Below are 24,854 nucleotides of genomic sequence, written 5' to 3'. Positions count from 1 at the left end.
TTGAGAAAACTAAAGACGATAATAAAAAGAAAGAGGAAGGCTGTGAAAGTTCTACTGCCGAGCACGTCCCCAGTAAACGAAAAGAGTAAAAACTAATGCGGGATATACCTTCAAAGATTTCCAAGTTTATAAACCGAAAGAGTTTTATGGAGATAAGGGAGCAATTACAACTCTCAGATGGATTGAGGAAATGGAATCCATAGTGATTATAAGTAAATGTACCGAAGAAGAAAGCATCCAGTACTCTTATCAAATGTTTAAAGGAGAGGCACTGGAGTAGTGGAACACGTTAATCGAGATCTGTAACGTCCGACTTTCTGAAGTAATAAATAAAGTAATATTTAAATGAACTTTGTTATTTAAATTCCGTATAATAAGTAAATAAATTAAAATGAGAGATGGTAGGCTTAATGGATATGGACTTAACAATAAAACATGGACTTAGTGGATTAATGGGCCTAAGGTCCATGAGCTAGGGTATAAGTACCCCTTAAACCTTCCCTAAAACCCTAGATCTCATAATTCCATACATTTCCATTGTTACCAACACACACTCTCCCTACCTTGAAACCCGAGAACGAGGTCCAAGTTGTTTTAGCGATTCTTGCTTCCAAATGACAAGGAGAATCAAGATCTAGCTCGTGTCAAGACTAAAACTCTAAACCGGATTACGCTTAGAGGTACGTTTGTAGTGTAAATGTGGTTCTTTTAATGTCGGTTCTCCATGAAAATTGGTAGAACCATAGATCGGGGCCTAAAGGTTAATAAAAATATAAACTTGACGTAAAAACGTGAACTTTGAGAGTCGGATTCGTTTAGCTCGTTAGTTAAGTTTGAGGCGTTCATAGATCTAACGAAATTTGGGTAAAAGATTGAAACTTGAAACAATCAAGTGGAGATTTTTAATTTATAATGGTAAAGGAAGTAATAATAATAATAATAATAATAATAATAATAATATCACCGACGGCAGCAACATGTTGGGCATGTTGGTTAGTAATAATATATATAATAATAATAGGCACCTTGTGTTTTGATAATAATAATAATAATAATAATAATAATAATAATAAAGAAACAAGTGGCTGCAGTAACAACCCACACATTCCCATTTTTACCATTAACAACATATAAAGAATTTAGTTGAAAATAATATCAACCAACTACTACAGCAGCATGGTTAGAACGTTGGAGTGTGAGGTGGGGGAGCGGGTTCGAATCCCAGCTCTCGCGTGAAATTTTTTTTTATGCGAAATGGGTCAAGCGAAGCGAAAAGGTCCAAGCGAAGCGAACTGAGGATTCATGTGATGCAAACTGAGTCATGCTATGTGAACTGAGCCATTCCTAGTTAATCCAAGATAATCCAACAAAATGAACCAAACCAACCAACTTCGTTATCCCCGTATAACCCGATATATTTTAAGAAAAATAATCAATTAAAGAAAAGGAATATACTTGTATATATATATATATACACACACATAGTTAAAAGAAAGGTACATATATATCTATATACACACAACAGTATATTAAAGGAAAGGAACATGTATTAATGAGGAAGAGAAATATATATATACATATAATAATGGGAGGATATGAACGCAAAATAAAGACCGTCGTTAAATAAAGTTAATTCGTTAGATTTGTTAGCCCAAACAAACGAGCCTAGCTTATCAAGTACGCTAGATTAATAAATACAAATCTAATTAATTATGTTAGTACGTGGTTAATTAATGAGTATATATGTTAAACAGTTAGCCGCGCACAACTCAGGAAGGGAATTACTATTAACGGTGAACGTAACAGGATCCAGGTGAGTTCTAGCCCCTTGTATGTGTTATGTTTTCGGGGCTGTGTGCATACTACGATGTGTTTAGTTTTATACACTTAACTTAAATGGTAAGTGTATATTAGATATATGTTTGTGTATGAATGTGAATGATATGGATTTATTAATTTAGTACGCCCTTAGTAATAATTAAGTATATTATAATTGAAGGATAAAGGTGTGAAACGAACGAATGTATGACTTTATGTTTGAACGGTTGGTAAAGGGTTGCGGACCCTACTAATATCTGCGAAGAATAGAGGGTTGCGGACCCTACTAATATCTACGAAGATTATAGGGCGAAAGACTCTTTAAAATATAGAAAGGATGCGTATGTATTAACTAAAGAAAGTTAGATAAAGTATGGAAGATTGTACGAATAAAGGTACGTATGTATGTATGTGTGTATGAATGAATGTTAGAAGAACAGGTAAGAAATTAATATGTATCTTCAGATGCATATTAGTAAGTAAGTAATTAGTATGTATCTTCGGATGTGTATTAGTAAGTAAGTATCAATACGTATCTTTGGACGCGTATTAGTAAGTAAGCGAATGTAATGTATGTTAATTAACTAGAACTCACTCAGCGTAGCTGACTTTTAGTATGCACGCAGGTGAGTAGTATGTGACGGATTGCTTGAGGGAGACACGTGGCGAATCAAGAAAGACTGGCATCAAAGAAAAAGGAAGAGAGTCATATGTTATTTATATTGAATGTTTAAAACTTACGTTATTTTGATTAAAACAGTACTTGGTGTTGTTTTGATGATTGATGTTTATGTTCCGCAAAATATTTTAATTAACTCTGATTTTCCGAATTATGTGAATGAGTAAAGCCAACCAGCGAGAAAGTAGGGTTCCCAGGTCGAGGGCCTTACAAGATCAAGAGGAGAAGTAGCATGTATAACCTAGAATAGAAAACTTTCAAGGAACTGATCAAACAAAGATTCTGTCCTGTACATGAAGTTGATCAAATTCAGACCAAGGGTATGGAATCATAAGGTCATCAGCACTAATCTTAAGGAATACAACACAAAATTCCTTGAATACTGTAGGCTTGTACCATATCTGGTTACACCGGAGTACAATAAAGTAACCAGATACATTTATGGATTGCCAAAAGAAATTCGTGATCATGTAAGATCACACATGCCTGCTAGCATTGAGTCTGCAATTGAATTAGCAGGGTATCTGATGGAAAGTATGATTCGAAACAAGGATGAAAAGAAGAAGATGGTGGTAGAAAAGAAAAGAGAAAAGTATGGGAAAGGAAATGAAAGGGCGGTGGTGTTCAATCGACCACTGTGTAAAAGTTGTGGAAGAAGGCACGAGGGAAAGTGTATGAGACCAGTTGTGAGGTCTGAAGTTCGTAAATTGAATCCGTTCTCAACCTGTAATTTCTGTAAGAGACCAGGTCATAAGGAGGAGGATTGTCGGAAAAAGTTGATTGTTTGTTTTGAGTGTGGTGAAAAGGGTCACTTCAGTGCGGAATGCACGAAGAAGAAACAGGTAGTTGTAGACGCCAGTGGTAGTGGTGCCAGGAATGAGGGGAGAAAGGGAAATGCACGAGCTTTCATGCTTAACACTCAAAAAGCCGGAGAATTGCCAGACGTGATCATTGGTACGTTCCCTATTAATAATGCTTATGCTAGAGTTTTATTTGATTCTGGAGCTAATCAGAGTTTTATAGATTATAAATTCTGTGATTTATTAAATGAACCTCTAGCTAAGTTAAGTAAGCAGTATGAAGTAGAAACGGCTAATGGATTATTAATCACAATATCTGAGGTATTAAATAGTTATATTACCTTAGCCGGATATGAAATGCCAGTACAATTATTACCAATAGAGTTAGCTGGATTTGATGTTATTTTAGGGATGGATTGGTTAGCCGCCAACCAAGCCCGAATACTATGTAATGAAAAGGCTTTTGAAATTCTAACTCCAAATAAGAAAATAGTTTGAATAGCTGGCGATAAACATTCTGGTAAAATAGGAATCGTTTCAAAAATAAAGGCTAGCCATTGCTTGGGAAGAGGTTGCTTAGCATTCATGGCTTATGTAACCAAGGAAGCCGAGCCTAAGAAACTAGAAGAAGTCTCGATTGTCGTTGAATTCAAGGATGTATTTCCTGATGAGTTGACTGGAATACCACCGACCGAGAAGTTGAGTTCAGAATAGACTTAGTTCCAGGAACAGCTCCGATTGCTAAATCTTCTTATAGATTAGCACCGACTGAGATGAAGGAACTGAAAAAGCAGTTGGACGAGTTATTGGAAAAGGGATTTATTCGACCAAGTTCTTCACCTTGGGGAGCTCCAATATTGTTTGTTAAAAAGAAAGACGGATCGATGAGGATGTGTATTGACTACCGGGAATTGAATAAAGTTACAATCAAAAATCGATATCCGTTGCCAAGAATTGATGATCTTTTTGATCAATTACAAGGAGCAAGTTGTTTTTCAAAGATTGACCTTAGATCTGGGTATCATCAATTGAAGGTTCAAGAAGAAGATATATCCAAAACTGCATTTAGAACGCGATACAGACATTATGAGTTCACCGTTATGCCTTTTGGACTCACTAATGCTCCGGTAGCATTTATGGATATGATGAATCGAATCTGCAAGCCCTACTTGGATAAGTTTGTTATTGTCTTTATTGATGATATACTTATCTATTCCAAAACGAAAGAGGAGCATCAAACACATCTAAAGATCATACTGGAAACATTAAGAAAGGAAAAATTGTATGCTAAATTCTCTAAATGTGAGTTCTGGTTGTCCGAAGTTCAATTTCTTGGGCATATTGAAAATGAGAAAGGCATTCAAGTTGATCCAGCAAAGATTAAAGCCATTACCAAATGGGAGAAACCCAAGACTCCAACACAAGTGAGAAGTTTTCTGGGATTAGCCGGTTACTATAGAAGATTCATACAAAATTTCTCAAGAATAGCGGTTCCTTTAACCTCGCTAACTCGAAAATCTGTGAAATTTGAATGGGGACCGAAACAGGAAGAGGCATTTGAAACTCTTAAACAGAAATTGACAAATGCACCTGTCTTAGCTTTACCGGAAGGACAAGATAATTTCATCGTATATTGTGATGCGTCACATACAGGTATGGGGTGCGTTTTAATGCAAGGGAAGAAGGTAATTGCATATGCCTCACGACAGTTAAAGGTACATGAGAAAAATTACACCACCCATGATCTTGAACTTGGAGCTATAATTTTTGCATTGAAATTATGGCGACATTATCTGTATGGTGTAAAGTTTACTGTCTACATTGATCATAAGAGTTTGAAGCATATATTTGATCAAAAAGAATTAAACATGAGGCAACGAAGATGGATGAAAACACTTAATGATTATGATTGTGAAATCATCTATCACGAAGGTAAAGCTAATGGTGTAGCTGATGCCTTGAGTAGAAAGGAGCACGATAAGCCAAAAAGAGCCCGAGCTCTAAGACTTGAACTCAAGATTGATCTATTCACCGAGATTAAGGAAGCTCAGAAGTTAGCCTTAGAACAAGATAACATAAGGGCTGAAAAAGAAAATGGTACAATAGATCAATTAATTAAAGGAGATGATGAGATACTCATATTAGGGAAAAGAATCTGGGTACCTATGATAGGAATCTGAGAGAGAAAATTTTAGAAGAAGCTCACAAATCAAAATATATGATGCATCCGGGTAGTGACAAGATGTATCATAATCTTAAAGATGATTACTAGTGGATTGGAATGAAGAAGGAGATTGATTTATATGTAGCCAAATGTTTGACATGCTCAAAGGTTAAGGGCGAGCATCAAAAGCCGTTGGGATTGTTAACGCAACTGGAAATTCCGATTTGGAAATGGGATATGATAACCATAGACTTTATTATGAAGTTACCAAAAACCAATCGTCAAAATGATGCAATTTGGGTTATCGTTGACCGCTTAACGAAGTCGGCTCATTTCATTTCAATACAAGAAACTTATAGCATGGATAAATTGGCACGATTATAAATGGAAAATATTGTATCTTTACATGGTGTGCCATTGTCTATCATTTCCGATAGAGATAGTCGATTCACTTCAAAATTTTGGGCAAGTTTTCAAAGGGCTATGGGAACGCAATTGAATTTAAGTACTGCGTATCACCCGCAAACAGATGGTCAAAGTGAACGCACTATCCAGACATTAAAAGATATGCTTCGTGCATGTGTAATTGATTTAGGAGGAAGCTGGGATACTCATTTACCTTTAATGGAATTTTCATATAACAATAGTTATCATACGAGTATCCAGATGATACCATACGAAGCACTATACGTGCGAAAATGTAGGACACCCGTATGTTGGTCAGAAACTGAAGATAATCAGTTATCAGGTCCTGAAATTGTTCAAAAGACCACTGATCAAGTAATCCAAATACGAGAACGATTGAAAGCGGCAAGAGATAGACAAAAAAGTTATGCTGATATTCGTCGTAAACCTTTGGAATTTCAAGTATAAGACAAAGTACTACTTAAGGTATCACCTTGGAAAGGTGTAGTACAATTTGGAAAGAAAGGAAAGTTAAGTCCGCATTTGTAGGACCATTTAAAATACTTGAAAGAATAGGACTTGTTGCATATCGGCTAGAATTGCCCGATGAAATGAAAGGCTTACATGATGTATTTCATGTATCGAACTTACGCAAGTGTTTAGCCGATGAAACTCTTGCAATGCCACTAAAAGATGTGGAGGTTAATGAAAATCTTAAGTTTGTGGAACAACCAATTCAAATTGAAGATAGTATGATTAAATTTCTCAAGCGAAAAAGACTTAAATTGGTAAAATTTCGTTGGGATTCAAGGCGCGGACCTGAGTATACTTGGGAACTTGAATCCGAGATCAAGCGAAAGTATCCACATCTCTTTAAATAAATCTCGAGGGCGAGATTATTCTAAAGGTGGGGAGGATGTAACATCGTGAAAATACCCCATCTAATTTTGGGCTAAAACTGTAAATTTTGGAAGTTAAAGGACTAAAAATGCTAAATCTGGAAGTGGAAGGACTATAATGGAATTTCTGAAAATTTTACATCTCCGCGTATCGCGAAGATGCAAAGAAGAACATCTTCGCGTATCGCGAAGATGCTGGCACACATCTTAACGTTCACCAGTAACGAGGTGACACGTGGCAGCACGGGGTTGACATGCAGAATTGCGGCGCCGACTTATGCACCTTCGCGTATCGCGAACTGGCTCAAGCGAACATCTTCGCGTATCGCGAAGATGCACAAAAACAGGTATAAATAGGGCAGCCATGACCTCAGTCGTTTTCATCCCATTTTCACACTTTTCTCACACATATAACCTAGGGAAATGTGCTAGTTCCAAGGTTCCGAGGGTCCGATTCTGCGAAGAAACGAGGTGTCGAGGTGCTGATAACGAGCTGTTGTTCTTGTAAACGAAAGACGAGCCAAACTGCTGCTGATTTTCTTAAAGTTATTAAGTTCCGTCAAGCTGTTTAAGGTAGGATTAAGGTTAAGTTACTTTACTAGTTACTTTAAATATCTAGTTATAACTTAGTTAAAAGTATAGTCGTTAAACTGTTAATATTTTCCAAGTAATGTTTTATAAAGCAAAGACGTTACTTCCACGTGAAGTAATGTTACCAAAACTATTATTTTGACGGGCACATAATAACTGGAAGGGGGTATCATTAGCAGACTCTTATTGCCTAAGGAAAGCAATTCGTATAAATCACAATCAACCGCGGGACCCATTTGCTTACCTGGAGAAGTTTGCCAACGTGATATCCTTTATTAGGCCAAAGCGTGCTATTCCAAACGTCATATGTAAATCCAAAGTATTTTCATAAACGACTATATCTATACTAAGATTAGGTTAGACCTAAGAGTCTGCTGATCAGACTTCAAGTCTGCTGATCAGACCTCGAGTCTGCTGAAACTGTAACAGACTTAAATTCTGCTGAATATTACCAACTAGGTACTTATGCGAACCTATTATGATATATAGGTTAATAGCATATCGAAGCCAAGAAGTTTGATATATTACTCACTGATTATACAAGGTGAACACGTTAACCTTTTACTGTCTGAACTGATTTTACTCTTGTAACAGGCTGGTTGTTTATTACAAAGAGTCTGATAAATTTTGCATGAGATATAATCTCTAAAATCGTTACAATTCAAAATAGATAATAAAAAGCAACTCAGACCGAATACACATGTGTCTGGATCCAAACATAACTGATAATTGGCATACAAAACCAAGTCAGTCATAACCAGTTCTCCAACTGGGTTACATAGCCTAGGGGAAGGTTGTCTCCGAACAGGGGCTATGTACTCGAATCATTCTCAGATGCCCCGAGAGGCATCCTTTCCTTGTTTGTTGGGTTGGTTCACGCTCGCGCAAAACGAGCACTGGCCGCAACATCAGGAAACTATGGCCAATAGAGTCAGACACTTAGCTACATCAGTATTTCATGTAAAATTTGGGAAATACAAGTACAGTACCGATACCGAAACTCAAAACTTGATACTGATGGTACCAAATTCACTACCGGTACCAAAGACGCTTATCCAAATGAAAACTCTCTGGTTCAGCCAAAAAAAATTGCTTCAGACGAGCATAAACCCAGGACCTCTCATAAGGAAAAAAATGAGGCTTCCGCTAGAACAATTAACGGCCTTTGGTTCTATTTATTTTTAATTACTATATTAGTAATAGTTTCTTTTATTCTTATATAATTAAGCATATTTAAGTTCATTTTACCAGAATATTTCACACTAGTGTTAAAAAAATAATATCGTTTACAATATTATAATCAATAATATTATTAATTGAGTATAAAAATATTAGGCAAATTGAAAATAAACAATCTCATATTTTATGTATTGACCGATAATAATCTTATCTTTAAAAATAACTACCAACAGTCCAACCATTCAACTATTTTTGTCTCAATGGTCCTCCGTTAAAAAACACTGAACACCGTTACGTTTTTTTTTCCGAGTTTCAAACGGAAGTTTTAGGGCTTTTAATTGGAAGAAGGATACGAGTCAACGGATGTAAACTTATCTCAAAACAGTGATCCATACAACGAAACAATGTTTCAATTCGGGTGCTTGAATTTCCAGTTAACAAAAATCAATCCTTTTGAATCATCGTTTCGAGATAAGTTTTATATCAATTGACTCGTATCCATTTTCTGATCAAAAGTCTTAAAACATCGGTTTGAAACTCAGAAAAAACGTAACGGCGTTAAGTGTTTTAACGGAGGACAGTGACAAAAATAGTTAAAAGATTGGCCGTTGGTAGTGATTTTTAAAGATGAGATTATTATCGGCAAATACATAAAATGTGAGATTATTTATTTTTAATTTAACAAAATATTAAAGTGATGACAATGTCATGTCAACAAGGTATACATAAATATATGAATATTAACTTGATGAACTGTAAATAAATCTGTATTTTGATAGAAGAAAACTAAAGAAAAGTAATTAGATAACCAACTCCATCCTCCTTTTAAAATCAATTCAAGTAACTAGTTGACTCATACTTAACAATTAACATACTGTATAAGATATTAGCTCTTGTGATTATTCCCCAAATATTAAATTGTTCTTTAATTTTTAGTTTGTGTTTTAAATATTATTTTCCTTCAAGAACATATTAACATAGAGGAAGACTTTAACCAAACGGGTCCAACCTCATTCAAACCATATTAGATGTAACCAAACCCACGTTTAGATGCAGCGGATCGAACTCGTTGGGCCGAAGAAACCAGGTGTTTTGGGCGTTACTTGCAAAATAGTGGTGTCGAATGAAAAAGAAAGAGATGCATTAAGCCAGGGATGGCAATGAAACCCGAACCCGATGGGAAAACCCGAAACCCGACATAAATGGGACGGGTAATACCTGACCCATTAGGGTTTGGGATGGGTTTTGAAATTTTTCGTGGGTTTGGGACGGGTTTGGGATTTGCAATATACCCGATTACCCGATGACATTAACCCATTTACCCGATTACATACCCGATGTACCCGACATAATTTTTTCTATATTTATATATAGTATACTTGAAATATTTTAAATATATTATTTGTTGAAACTTGTTATAGCAATTATTTGAGACATTTTATTTTATGGTAATCATTAATTTGTAATCGATTAGTTATATTTTGTCAAAATTCGATAGAAACCCGTTGGGCTTTGGGCCCGGTATAACCAATGGGTATTTTGACAAAACCCGATTGGAAACCCGAAACCCGACGGGTAATTACCCGATTAAAACCCGGCGGGTTTGGGACAAGCTTTCATAATCGGGTATGGGTTTGGGAATGGCTAAACCCGACCCATTGCCAATGTAGGTGTAAATGCATTGAAGTTATACATAATGCCAATCAAAAACCAAAAAGATGTCGTTAAAACAGTTTTGGGGTACATGGTTTAATACAGTAGACTGATAATGTTATGTTGGAAGAGGGTACTACTGTTCTTAAGAATCTATCTTAAAAAGAAATGAGGGTGGGGTAATCTGTTTTTGAATGAAAAAAAAAACCTAGCCATACCGCGGGTAGAAACCGTTTACAGTCATCCCGCCATCAACGCATATAATCTGCCCAGTTATATACGAGGAAGCCGGCATGCAAAGAAACGCAACGAGTGATGACACCTCATTTGGATCCCCGAGTCGCCCAAGTGGCGTGCAATGAAGAACCTCTTCAACATACTCTTTGTTACTCAATACCTAAATCAAACCCGACCCAGCTTAATTTGTTTTCTCTTAAAAAAACATAAATGTCTTCATTAAAGAAGTCAAAAACTTACTTGTTCTACCATGGAGGTTTTGATATACCAAGGGGCAACAGCATTGCTTCTAATATTATCTTTTGCCCATTCGCAAGCCAAATTTCTTGTAAGCTGATTAATAGCCCCTAAAACCGATTAATCAACATGATTAACGTATATGTTTTATCATATAACAATATCAGAATTTAGTTTACCTTTGGTGGCTCCTTGGAGTGTCATGGATTTGAGTGAAACAAATGCTGAGACGGATGAAGTGAACACAATGCTGCCTGATTTTGAAGCTTTGAGAAACGGATATGCAAGTTGACTGATATGAAACACGGATTCAAAATTTGTTGACATTAATGTGGAAAATTCTTCGGCTGTTAAATCCACCATAGGTTTCCGAATATTTGTCCCAACATTGTTTACCTACTGATGCCATCCACAAAATAGTATTGTAAGATCACAAGTGGATATCAAATGTTTAAAATTTTACAAATCATGTGCCATTTTTTTGGAGGCGGCCTAAAGAAATGTGATTTGATTCAAATTATGTTTTTATAAATATTTTTATTCACTTGTCGAGCTCGAGTAGGCTCACGAGCCTAAACAAGCCCATTATTTATATAGATTATTAATGTATTAAAAACATATTTACATAATAATAATAATAATAATAATAATAATAAATTAATAATAATAATCATATATAAAACTATGATAAAAGTAACTAAATAATATATATTGTGTTATATATAGAAATTCTAATTACAAATATACGAAAAAAAATGTAAAAACGTATACAAATTTACTAATGAAATAATTAATGAATAATAGACATGTTAAGCCACAGCCGAACTCGAACATGGAAAAGGAAAACTACTCACGAGCTGGGCTCGAGCTATAGAAATACAACTCGAAACCACCCCTACTTGGCTTTGATACCAAGTTAAACCGAGAAGAATAACTGTATACGGATTGTGTACAAATATATATAGAGTATATTATTACACATAGATACCTTCTATACATGATAATACATCACCAGTCTAACAAAATTTATGTATGACAAAAACTAACAACACCAAATGTACAAATTCAAAAAAAGCATCATCTAAACTTCATTTGAAACAAAAGCTACTAACTTTATCATCTTTCTATCGGGATATATAACCGTATAAGCATTCAACATTAACACATCTAAACAAACAAAAGAAAGAAATTAAGTACTTACAAGAATATAAAGCTTTCCGCCAAACACACAAGAAACATCATCCATTAACTTTTCACGATCACGCGGTGAAGACACATCACAGACAGAACCAGAGATATTAAAGCCCTCATCCAACCAACCCCTCAAACAATTATTCAGTTCCAACTCGTTTCTAGCACACGTGTGTATGATCGCCCCATGTCCAGCCAATTCTTCCACAATTGCACGTCTATACATAAAAAAGCACAAAAAAAAAAATCAAATCTAAATCATATACTCATAGAGTTTGACATCATAAACCAAAATGCAGCTCTTATATGCAAAAACAAAATCATCTATACATCACGCACAATACCCGATCCAAATTGTAGAGTGAATATCAGTGTTGATGTTGAATTGCAGCTAGGCCTAGGCCTATACACGAAACGAGCGTTTATTTATTAAACAAACGAACATGAACAAATTCTTTTGTTCATTTACATAAATGAACGTACATGAGCGCATATCTTGTTCATTCATTTATGTTTCTTTTACGTTCGTTCATTTAACTTCGCTTATGCTTGTTTGTTTACACCCATTTACGTTTGTTCGTTACATATTCATTTGAATATTTTAGACACACTATAATATAGTCTGGTTTTATGAAATTAAAATATCAGCCATTAGTCCATTACAATTTAATATAGCTTTTGTTAGGCCAATGGATTGACGTGGACGTTTACTCTTAAATGGTGTTAACTTAGTTATGTTTGTTCACCCACGCCCATTAATGTTTATGTGTTTATGTTCGTGAACCGTTGGTTTATACTATTAACGAAAACATGAACAAGAAAATCCCTTTCGTTTAATTGCTTGGTTAGTTTGGTTTACAAGCCTAATCGCAGCACATTTTATTCATTCGCAAAGTCAAAGAATCACATTGTAATTTGATAAATTCTACAAAATACATTAAATAATAATAATAATAATAATAATAATAATAATAATAATAATAATAATAATAATAATAATAATAATAATAATAATAATAATAAGTGAAAGACGAAATGTACCCAATTCCTTTGGTGCCGCCGGTAACAAGAGCCGTCATCCCTTGAAGAGACCATCTTTTAGAAGAATAATTTGGATTCACGGAGGCATGAATATTTGGGTGTCTTGGGGGTTTGAATGAACGATGTGTGGGGGTTGGAATTGGAATTGGAAGCAGCTTTCTGGGGATTAGTATAGACGATGCTGAGACATATGCATCACACATTCTCAGTTGATTCATTGTCATTGAAGATGATTAGGGTTTAGGAACCAAGAGCATTTGTTTATTTAGACTTTGAGTTTGAAACTTTGAATTAATTAATACTTAGGGGGAAATAGTTTTATACATATTATTATTGTTTTTCATAAAAAGTCATTACTTCATGAGATTTGATTGCATTGTATTAACATAATTTGTGTATAAGTAGATTCAAGCATGAATTTCATATGCATTTAGGGGTGTAAATGAGCCGAGCCGAAGACCATGCTTGAGCTCGGCTTGTTTTGACATACAAGGAATCGAGCTCGGCTACTTTCAAGCTCTTTTTCCAAAGTTGAAGCTAGGATCATGAGTTGTTTTTTCAAGCTCGAGGCTCGACATGCTTATTATTTATTTATTAAGTTATATGCTTTTTTTTAATTATTTTTATATATTGAGAAAAACCTTAAACGAGTTAGGGTCAACTCGAGCTCTTTTTAATACCTTAAGCAAGCCAAAGTTCAGTTAAAGCTCGGCTGTGAAGCTAACTTAACACATAGAAGCGTTGTTCAGTAAACAAAATTGATCATGATGAATGACACCCTCAAATCATATTTTATAAATTACATTTATATATGCATGCATATAGAAGTGCAAACGAGCTAAGCTGCTTGCGAACTACTTGAGCACGGATTGATAAAAGCTTGAAATGAGCCAAGTTTTTTCAAACTTGATTTGAGCCCAAGCCTCAAATAAAGCTTTGTTAGTTATCATGCTTGAGCTCGAGCTTTGTATAAGAAAGCTCATTTACTATCGAGCCCTATGTATTTTTAAGTTTCACCTCTTTCTGATTCTTAACGTCATGCACTAGTCGCCCAGGGCATAAGGGTCATGATGACTTGACATCATCCTCGCCTTCTTTCGGTTTATCATCACATGATGTTGATAAGATTGAGAATGTTGTCTAATTGTTCTTATTGCAAAGGTATTGCTATTGCGGTTTTATTAGACATTATAACGGTGAATATAACTTGTTTTGATTATTCACTATTGCTATTATATGTGTCTTTTACATGTTACTAGACATTTATATAAGAGATTATTGGATAAAACAAATAAAATTATGAAGGTAATTGTCAACTTGTCATATTATCATCCTCATAGAAGATTATAAGCATACAATCAATATGTCATACTCCATAAACCTCATTACGGGTATGGCACTGAAACTTGGTATGGAAGTGGTAACCGAGAGATAAAATCCCAAAATGATATCGACATTGACCTATATTGCTGGGATGATATCAATTTGGTCTGTCACGTTACCAGGATGATATCAGGCTTTGGCTTACGATATAAAAGAAGATATTCTATTGCGAATACAACTACAGATTCAATTTTTTTTAATGTTAACAAAAGCAAATTTATAAGAGAAAAATCAAACTGATTAATAAAGAAATAAATCAAATTCAGAACAAACTTAACTTACACTATCTGCAAAAATATATATAGTTTATGAAAATTTTGTATATTGATATACTACAAATAACTACTCATGAACTAAGCTCGAGTATTAGAAACCTAACTCAAAACAAGGCAAGCTTGAGCACAGACTCGACTCGTTTAAATCTTCCATAGTTACATGGCTTTGACACCAAGTTAAACCAAGAAGAATAACTATCTATGGATAGTGCATCAAATATACGTACGTAGTATGCATACTGAGTAGTATGTTATTACAATAGATATCTTGTAGACATGATAATTACATAATTAACAAATCTAACAAAATTTACAAAGTCTGGAGGGAGGGGCAGACTCATTTGAAACAAAGTCTAAACTTCATTTGAAACCAAAAAAAACTAACTTGTTAATTACATAATAACTAACACTACCGAATGTGCAAATTCAAAGAAAATCGAAACTTCGTTTGAAACAAAGTCAAAAGCTACTAAATTTATCATCTTCCTATCATGATATATTCATTTAAGCATTTGATATCAAGGCAACTAACCAAACAAAGAAGGAAATTAACTACTTACAATCATACGGACTCTCCACCAAACACAAGAAGTATTATCCATTAATTTCTCATGATCACACGGTGAAGACGCATCACCGTCAGAAGACTCAGAACCAGTGATCTTAAAACCCTCATCCACGCAACCCTTTAAATAGTTATTCAACTCGAACTCATTTATAGTACATGTATCATCGCCCCAGAAATTCGATCACAATTACACGTCTATACATTCAAAACAAAAAAACACTAATCTTAGTTATACACTCGGTGTTTCACATCAGGAGCAACTCTTCCATGCGGCAACTCATTCATTTATACATCACACATAATACCCTAGTCCCAGTTGCACATTTGATTTGCAAACTTAAAACAATCACATTTCTACTTATTGAATTTCTGTAAAATCAACCAAAAAACTGAAACTATGTATTTAACCTTATATTATATACATGGCAACTAAGCCCCATTTATAATTGTACGCTTATCTCTAACTGCTTCCATGAGATTCCAATAAATCTTAATGAGTTAGGCTAAAAGATAATTAATACTTCTTCGTTCTCTCTTCCTCAATAAGCAGTCTCCTACTCGTGTGAATATATGATTTTATGGATAGAACAGACTGTAGCCACAGTAAATATACACACATCTTTTTAAAGCTCAAGAGTTTGATTATGGTTGCTTCAGGATTTGTATTCAAATACAAAAAATTTCAGACCAACACCAAATCACAAGTGCATATAACACTAGAAGCATATTCATCAGAAGAAGGTAGGGATTCTTCCCAATCAAGCGAATCACAAACGGACATTAAAATAAATTATTTACTTACCTATTTCAACTCAGTCCACAAACAGAGGCTTAAGGCACTCAGAAAAAAACAGCCAAGCTCTGAATCAAATTTAAACCTGCCAACCAAGTAAGGGTTAATCCAAACTCAAGACAGTATTGAACATCAAATCATAAGATCCTCTTAAAGACTCACCTGCTTTTAATGATTGATGATCCCAAATGTACAACAGATAAGATCTGCTCAGCGGACTCATCATCTAGTCAACAATACTTTCATCTAAAAGTCAAACCACAAATTCAATTTATTAACTAATAACTAGTAACCATATCATCACCAGTAGCATTATCCATATACAGACATATTTCAGCATAACCATCAAATCAGACATTGATTACCAGAAAACTTAAAAGAAAGTCAGCCTAATGCACTCAAGATAATATCTCAGTCGTTTCAGCTGCCATCAGTAAACACATACCGGTATTAAACACAGTATTAAGCAAATATCAACAATACAGTACATAACCAAAACGAAAAAGTTTTAACGGAAAGAGAGGAGGGTGTGGTGAAGATGAAGAAAGTCATTTAAACGATAAAAATAAACTTCTAAATCAACAACAAAATTAACGACCCTCGCCCTTTTTGGCTCTAAGTGATTCAAGGGCTTTTTCCCGCAACTCGATTTCAAGTTTCTTCTGATCAGACAAAGTTGACTCGTCTTGACTGTCATGACTCTTATCAAAATCTGAAGACGGTGAAACATTTTTGTCGGCTTTCAGTTTCAGCTTTTCCTCCCGTCGGCTCTCCTTTCTGCGACGCCTTTCCTCCCGTCGCTTATACTTTTCTTCTTTTCTCAGTTTCTTTTCCTCTTTGCGTCTTCTCTTAGCTTCCTTTCTGTCTTCAGTACGGGAATCATGACTTGTATCATCATCTGATGTAGCATCTTTCCTTTTTGACCTTCTGTGCTTTCTCTTATGGTCACTTTCTTCAGAGCCAGAATCCATCAAGCCACTTTGAGTATGCCTCTCGGGTTTCGCCGATTTTACAGCTTCCTGGTTCATCTCATCAGGCTTATATCCTTTTTGTAAGTCGTGAGCCCTGTCAAATAACAAAAGATTAGAACCCATCTCATTAAGCGTGATGCATAACATGATAGTAAAAGAAAAAACCTTTTGTTGTTATGAACTTCAGCTCCACTGGGGCGATGGCTGCTTAACTTCTCAGGAGAAAATTTATTCGTGTCATGTTTATCATTGATTGGATCTTTGTTCTCACATCTGTCTTCCTTCACTCTGTAAATTTTTTTTGGAAAAATTGACATGCATTTTGAATCCTCTAATTACAAATTAAAATCAACATGCAAGAGGTGGCAAGACGTGCAGGTCAGGGTTGGTGGGCCACTAGTCAGGTTTGGTTTGAATGTGGTTTTCTAGAATGAGTCAAAACCAACTGGCTAGCCAAAAAATTATAGCAAACTCTTGTAAATAATGAAACATTAATCACAATTTCAAAAACAATAATACTCTAAATCATTCAGTAAAATTGTTTTTGGTTGTATGTGTTAAAAAGAGTTTTGGGTGCCTTTCAACTCATTCGACCGGGGCCCTTTTGTCTAGTTTTTTTTTTTCCTTTTTGACATAAGCCTGGCAAACTGGGCAGGTCGGGCGAGTTCGGGTTCAGGTCAATACAGGTTCTAAGCAAAATTAGCCTGGGTCAAAAACAGGTTCTAAGCTAATGAGTTCAAGTCAAAACATGTTCTAAGCAAATGAGTTCAAGTCAAAAAAGGTTTCGGCCAAATTAGTCGGGTTGAAATGAGTCTTTTAGAAAAGAATACCAAATTTGTTTTTTAATTAAGTTAAAAAAAAACAAACAATTGTACAAATACCCCCACCACCAAAATCACCTTGTAACAGTAAAGGGCATTGAGCATTTCTACAGCACCATACACCAAATAAACCCAAATACAATTAATTTTGTTCAACATAGCCCATTATTTGAAAATTGGTAAATGAGTGGAACCTATATTTTGACCCATTGGAAAAACAATAACTCGAATTAGCACATTATATACAAGGGCCTTTAAATGTTTATGGCATAGAGAACGTACCTGGAAAAAGTCCTTTCATCCACATCTACACGACCCAAACGGTCTTTCACATTCATACTTTCTCTTTGGCTCTTTGGGGGAATGGGGCTGTCAGAAAACAGTATCGTTTATTAGTTGGTTATACAAGATAAAAACTTGACATAGTAAAGTAACAGCTTACAGAATAACACACATGATAAAAACTTGACATAGTAAAGTAACAGCTTACAGAATAACACGCATGATATTACAATAACGAAAGAAAATATATAGCCTGCAATACCTCCTCTCTTGACGAGGACTTCTCCCAGCAGCTGGCGGAGATACAGATCTGGAAAGCGATTGTACAGGTGATCTCTGTTGTCGGTTTGGTGAACCCCTTTTTAGATAAGAGGGGGGTGGACCACGTCTAGGAGACATGGAAGCCCGCCCTGATGGTGAAGAAGACCTGCTTCCAGGAGTTGGAGATCTCTGCTGCATAGGGACGATTGTCCTTCGCCTGATTGGAGAAGGAGACCGATGACGTGGTGTTGATGGAGCTCTTTGATACCGCCTCCTCATAGGAGATGGGGACCTGCCACGAACTGGTGAAGATTCAGAAGATTGTGACCTGTGTCGGTAAGGAAATCGTGGCCTGCGTTGAAATGGGTATGGTGACCTTCGCCTGATGGGGGTTCGCGACCTCCTTCGGATGGGAGTTCGTGACCTACGTCGGATGGGGGTTCGCGACCTCCTTCGGATGGGAGTTCGCGACCTCCTTCGAATGGGGGTTCTTGACCTCCTACGGATGGGAGATCTCCTTCGAATGGGCGTGCGTGATCTCCGATATATAGGTGAGCGTGACCTTCGTCGCACAGGAGACCGTGATATGCGGCGTGCGGGAGATCGCAGCCTGCGCCTTGAGGGCGAAGGTGATCGGCCACGTAAAGGTGCAGGGGATGGAGAACGCAGCCTACGCCTTGCGGGTGAAGGTGATCGCCCGCATGAAGGAGCAGGGGATGGAGAGCGCAGCCTACGCCTTGCAGGTGAAGGTGATCGTCCATGTGAAGGTGCAGGGGATGGGGATCGCCGACGTGAGCCCATTCTGCGAGGTGTAGAAGATCGTCTTGAAAGAGAGCGGGATCTCCTAACAGAAACCGAGCGCCTTATGGTTTTAGGTGATGCTGACACGCTTCTTGACCTAAGATAAACGTAATTGGATACATAAAGAAGACAAAGTAAGAAAAGATAGTGTGTGTGTGTGTATTGTGGTTTAAAATTGGAATGGCACCTTGAACGACTTCTGGACTTAGAAAAGGATTTGCTAACTGATCTCGAGCGCATACCTCTGCAAATTAAGTATTGTGGATGCAAAAAACAATTGGGTCATTATGAGTAAAAAAAGAAATTCTAAAAAAAGATCATATAAAGGTCCGAGACCCTTAAAAAAGCTTTAGATTAAAAAATAATAATAATAATATTAAAAACAATCAGAATAGATACCTAGGTGGTGACATAGAACGATCAGCAGGATGTGGAGATCGAGAAACTCTGTAAAGAAAAAGTAAATAATGGACGTCTTAATGCCGTAAGTATAGATGTACTCTTATTCACACAAACATTTCAAATTAATCATTTTTACGTATGTTTCTAAACATATACAAATACATTAATAAATGATTGTGTTCCACTAACCTGCCCGTTTCTTTTGATCCATTTGTCTCATCCATCCCTTTTTCATCAGCTGACCACTTGCTAGAAAACTTTGTGCGTCTCCTTGAGCGGCCCTCCAAATCAGCAGCTTTCACATCAACAGCATCTCTGTCCTACAGTAGTTTGAGGAAAGGACATGAACCCAAATAATTGCAGAAGCGCGCTGAATATCATAAGAAAATCATAAGTCAAAACCAAAAACTTGGCCCTATTGTAACAACTCTTGCATAGAAAGAATTAATACCGTCTTCCCTCTTTCTTGTTCGTGCTCTAGGCCTTCCTTCTCTTTTGTTCTCTTTAGTTCTCGAGTTATACGATCCGTATCCTCCTATATTTATGATGTCATTATAATGAGATGAAATGTTCGTGCACATAAGTTTACCAAATATTATAAAGAAACAATACCTGTTTCTTCCTAGTTTCTTCTTCCTTCGCATCCAAGAATTGTTGAGGGACACCACTTGCATTCTGTTGGGCACTGAGAAGATGGGTCCAAAGCTCCTTCATAAATTTCCCTGTATTTTTCTCCATAAACCCAGTAAGTGAAATTTGAATTTCTTTACCATTAACTACCTGCATTTATGTGCAACCATTTGTCAGACTTTTAAGTTCATAAACAATAAACCATATAAAGTAGTAGGTTACCTTCTCTTCTAAAAGACCATAAATGAAGTTGATGAGAACTTCATCCTCAAATCCAAGAAGTTCAGTCACCCTGTGAGCTATCCATGGTCGCATGACATCCATCTTGACTTTTGTCATATCCACCTAAACATAAAACACAAGTATAGTCACAAATAACTTAATCACTAGAATAAGCATAGGTACTGAAGCATTTAAAACGAAAGCATAAAGAGTTCATTCATTTTGCTTATAATCATAGTTATTAAAAGCCCTAGCTTCTTGCGCATAGGCCCATTTTAACAGGCCATGCAAAATCTGATAAATAGTTGAAAACCTAAAAAATTCCATGCCAAAATTCCTACTTTCATGGGAGGTAGTAATCGATCTGGCACATACCCTTGGAGACAAGTTGACAACCCAGTCCTAAATCTAGCCTCCTATCACATTAATATTGTAAGCTAGTAAACAAACTACAGACACAAATTTCTTAGGTTATCGCCTAATGTCAAAACCTAGCCTCCTATCACATTTATATTGTAAGCTAGTAAACAAACTACAGACACAAATTTCTTAGGTTATCGCCTAATGTCAAATCACAAATCATCAAAACATTGACCACTCATTATAATCAACAAGCATTTTCACTTTTAACGTTAATGATATTCTTACTGAAGCTAAAAATTCATACTATCTTAACACAAATCTAATATTAACCTTTCTCGATAAGGCACACTGAAATCTGGCATTTGAACCTAGGGTTAGAAAACACAAAATTCACACTCACACAAGCTCCTGATAGCTCATTATAGTACAATCTCAGTTACATAAGGCTCCTACGCATAAAACTGGATAACAAAATCAAAACCCTAGATGAGGTAAATAAGAACAAACCAGATTCTCCAATTCAGGCGGAAACTTCTGCGATTTAAGCAGCTTGGCATGCTTGTTCGAAAACCGAGTATCCTGATCAGCCGTAGTGCCCTGATAAAACACAAAATCAACCATTAATTTCATCAATTTCGTCTACAGTTATCGAATAGAATCGTTTAATTGAGTGATTAGCTTGACCTAATAAGTTATTGATCATGAAATTGAATGTGAATTGTGTGAGATTGAGAGGGTACTTACACGGAAGAAACCGCCGGACATCTTCTAGGGTTTTGAAAGAGATGGTGATGAAGGTGTGGTTTGGTTTGTTCGACGGACTGCGAAAGAAATAGGGCTACGTGCGGGATCTAATTTTGGGGGCATTTGTGTAAATGGATGGACAATGGTTCGGGACCGGGTATTCCCAAACCCATACATGTTTATTTAAGTCCGTCCCAAACCTGTCGGGTTTTAATCAGGTAATTATCCGTCGGGTTTCGGGCTTTCCCATTGGGTTTCGAGTTTCCTATCGGGTTTTGATAAAATACTCGTCGGGTATACCCGGCTCAAAACCCATCAGGTTTCTAGCGGGTTTTGACAAAAATATAACCAATCAATTACAAAGATGGTTACCATAAAGGTAAAATATCTCAAATAATTGACATAAACAAGTTTCGACAAATAATATATTTGGAATATAGTATGTGTGTGTAATATAATAAGCTATATCGAGTACATCGGGTATATAATCAGGTAAATGGTCTATGTTATCGGGTAATCGGGTATATTAGAAATCCCAAACACTTCCCAAACCCGCGAAAAATTTCAAAACTAATCCCAAACCGTAATGGAATTACCTGTCTCATTTATGTCGGATTTCGGGTTTTACCATCGGGTTCGGGTTTCATTGTCATCCCTATTTGTGTAGGGGCTGATGGTACGACTCGTTAATGCACTGAAGAAAGTGATTTACAAACTGATCCCTCTAAGTTTAGGATAATTTTAAGAATCTTCTTTAAGCTTATTAGACGTAAATCATTTTGTCCCCCATTAATCATATTAACGGAGAACTCACACGGGACGGGCATTTGTATTTTCAGTCTTATTTTAATCATATAAATGTTTTCATACATGGCTTAATAACTAATAAGTATATGTTAGATAATTACACGCCTTGTATTAAGCAGACGCATCGAGTATTCAATGAGATTTCTAAGTAAATTTTTGCTTACCATTCTAACTTTTATGTAATTTTAAGTTGTTTTTTTTACGCTGTGTTCCCGAGTCCATTTTAGTGAGGGGAGGTGAAGGAAATGAAAGGAAAAGTTGGAAAAGTCATGATCCAGAGATTTTTGAAGGGGAGAAAGGGAGGGGAGGGAAAATGCTGGAAAAAATAAAACAATATCCATCCTCCCAAATTGGGGAGATCAGGGAGGAAAATATTTCTGGATGATTTTAACTCCAATACCAAAGCTCGGGAACACGAAATAATTTCACAGCTTTTCCTCTCATTTCTCTCTTAATTTCCTTTCCTTCCCATCCCCTCGTTAAATGAGACTCGGGAACATATTAAGATAGAAATGTTCAACTGCATCCTTGAAGTTTCATCGTATTTAAATTGTTGTCTCTAAACTTTAATAAAGTTAATATATAGTCCATAAACTTTAATTAATTTACTTTTTGTTACTTTCTACCGTTATGATTTGCTTATTTTTACTTACATTTAGAATTTGTGGTAAAAAAAGGCATGTGTTAGACACCTACGACGCAACTAGTCAAGGAATCTACTAGTATTATCAAACACATCATAATGGAAAAGTGAGTGAACTATTTCGGTAAAGGGGTCGGGTATTACCTCATCACATACTGACGTAAATTTTAAAACCAAACCTATTCACGAATACTTGTTCATTACCAGTCCCAAATGTTTATGATTTTGAGTATACATTTTCAGATAATTGGGGTGGGTATTACATAATCTCATACTCATCATGTACTTGTGTAAAATTTTAAAACTAATAGCATGCCGAATACCCTTCTTGAATGTTTTGGATTTTGGATTTGTCCATCAGATTCGGCTATAGATTTAACAGTAGTTTTGAAATGGTGTCTGAGTAGTGGTTCTAACTTCTAAACAAAACGTTAGTTTTTTAAACAAAAAAATTAGTTTTTTATTATGCATGCATACATACATACATACATATATATATGGGCAGGATCAAAAGATAACTATTATTTAAAGAGAGAATGCAACATCCTATAAACTTTCGTGCCATTTTTGTGACTTTTAAAGTTGAATGACCAATTTGTCATTTGGTCAAACTTAAAGTCTAGATTCTAATCCATAAATAAGTAAAGCTAGGATTAGACAGTTTGTATCAAAAGTGGCATGGAGATTAAGTTTTCTGACCAAATCCAAAGGCTGATCAAGTATTCTAGTAGCACTATAAGTCATTACGAATCAATCTTAGGTCGTGTTATAGCTTGGAAGTAAGGTATAGTACCGTTTATTTCGTTTAAGTGAGTATCCAAGGTAAGATACATCAAACCTCGGTCAAAATTATTTGCATAAGTCATAGTAATTGTTTTAAATATGTATAAGGTCTTAGAACACTTTAAACAGATATAAGAAAGCTGTTAAAATGATTTTTAACCTTAACGGGTCAAAATAGAATATTAGACATACCATATGACCAATGGCACAGTGTGTCTCAACTCTTTTTCATATGGGTCAAGTTCAAAAGAGTATATAGTGACATTCGTGATTTTCCAAACAGAAAATCCGACCCATTTTAAAATTTTGTTTTGTAATCGAACCTCTCATTATCAATAAAAGATTTTATTTTGTGTTATTCATTGTGTTTACGTCTTGCCTTGCCATTATATATTCATATCATACCTTAACTTGCTTAAATAACGCTCGTAGTCGACCTTAGGCAAAGTTCAGGAACCAAAATAATCAAAAACCAAATTTTCTGGCGCAGAACATGTCACACCCCGACTAGCACAATGCGGAAGCGTAAAACGGGAATGTAACAGACACCTCTGATATCAACACATTGTTTATAAAGAAACATTACAAACTAATTTACAATATATTACATCTCATTGTTTTATTATTGTTTTACAGTCTATGCGATACAAACAAAACTGGTTCATTAACTATACGTTCTTACTACTAACACCCTTGCTTCTATTCACATAGCATCAACCACACACTTCAGGCAAGTAACAGATCACCCAATCATTCCGATTTAGGTACACCTGAAAAGCAGTTTAAAACAGGTCAACTACTAGAGTTGGTGAGTTTCACGAGTTTTAAGAAACAGTAATGAGTATTCACAAGTCAACACTTTTAATCATGAAATAAGTATGTATGTATGTAAATAATGTATGTGATGTAATTATGCTAAGCTACAGTGAAGCCTGGACTGTTCGTGTTGCGTGCCTCCATTTCCCACGCTCAATCAACCACTGTGGCCCCTTTCCGCCCACATCATACCCCGGTAGCTATGTCTAACACTACATAGCTGGTTCGTAAAAATAATATGGACATGTGCAAACGGGATAATGTCTCAGCAACCGTGCTGGCCCCGTCTGGGTTTGTCAAACCAATAGTACTATTCACAAGCCACCGGCTCGAAGTTAATCACTGTGATCGTGGGGACTTTCGTGTATTAGCACTTAGATAATTCACATCATCAC

The 24,854-nt window shown here is 35.9% G+C and overlaps 2 protein-coding genes across 2 annotated transcripts; both read right to left on the bottom strand.

The window, feature by feature from the left end:
* Positions 1–10,390: 10,390 nt before the first annotated feature.
* Positions 10,391–12,158, bottom strand: LOC143552600 (tropinone reductase homolog At2g29260, chloroplastic-like). Its single transcript, XM_077042773.1, has 4 exons — positions 11,864–12,158; positions 10,842–11,058; positions 10,666–10,772; positions 10,391–10,585 (listed from the first exon to the last, which is right to left on the bottom strand). The coding sequence occupies exons 1-4, from the start codon at positions 12,077–12,079 to the stop codon at positions 10,397–10,399; spliced, it is 729 nt and encodes a 242-aa protein (XP_076898888.1). The 5' UTR covers positions 12,080–12,158; the 3' UTR covers positions 10,391–10,396.
* A 4,087-nt stretch (positions 12,159–16,245) lies between these two features.
* Positions 16,246–21,489, bottom strand: LOC143552599 (uncharacterized). Its single transcript, XM_077042772.1, has 12 exons — positions 21,411–21,489; positions 21,174–21,263; positions 20,304–20,426; positions 20,064–20,231; positions 19,903–19,986; positions 19,641–19,771; positions 19,449–19,496; positions 19,237–19,293; positions 18,250–19,146; positions 17,988–18,074; positions 17,050–17,172; positions 16,246–16,978 (listed from the first exon to the last, which is right to left on the bottom strand). The coding sequence occupies exons 1-12, from the start codon at positions 21,429–21,431 to the stop codon at positions 16,504–16,506; spliced, it is 2,304 nt and encodes a 767-aa protein (XP_076898887.1). The 5' UTR covers positions 21,432–21,489; the 3' UTR covers positions 16,246–16,503.
* Positions 21,490–24,854: the final 3,365 nt, after the last annotated feature.

The sequence above is a fragment of the Bidens hawaiensis genome, unplaced genomic scaffold (assembly GCF_021521415.1).
Source record: "Bidens hawaiensis isolate Kalapana, Puna unplaced genomic scaffold, B.hawaiensis_p1.1 tig00016945_1, whole genome shotgun sequence".
Classification (NCBI taxonomy): Eukaryota; Viridiplantae; Streptophyta; class Magnoliopsida; order Asterales; family Asteraceae; genus Bidens; species Bidens hawaiensis.
Note: the sequence above shows the minus strand (reverse complement) of the source record. Positions and strands in the feature narration are given on the sequence as shown.

What these genes read in the sequence shown, in the direction of transcription:
- LOC143552600 (XM_077042773.1), bottom strand. Translation starts at nt 12,079, where the DNA reads ATGTATAGACGTGCAATTGTGGAAGAATTGGCTGGACATGGGGCGATC. An exon ending in GCGGAAAGCTTTATATTCTT is followed by an intron (nt 11,059 to 11,863) that starts GTAAGTACTTAA and finishes TGGCATCAGTAG; the next exon opens with GTAAACAATGTTGGGACAAA. An exon ending in AAACCTCCATGGTAGAACAA is followed by an intron (nt 10,586 to 10,665) that starts GTAAGTTTTTGA and finishes GGTTTGATTTAG; the next exon opens with GTATTGAGTAACAAAGAGTA.
- LOC143552599 (XM_077042772.1), bottom strand. Translation starts at nt 21,431, where the DNA reads ATGTCCGGCGGTTTCTTCCGT. An exon ending in GGATCAAAAGAAACGGGCAG is followed by an intron (nt 19,497 to 19,640) that starts GTTAGTGGAACA and finishes TTTTCTTTACAG; the next exon opens with AGTTTCTCGATCTCCACATC. An exon ending in AAGTCCAGAAGTCGTTCAAG is followed by an intron (nt 19,147 to 19,236) that starts GTGCCATTCCAA and finishes CGTTTATCTTAG; the next exon opens with GTCAAGAAGCGTGTCAGCAT.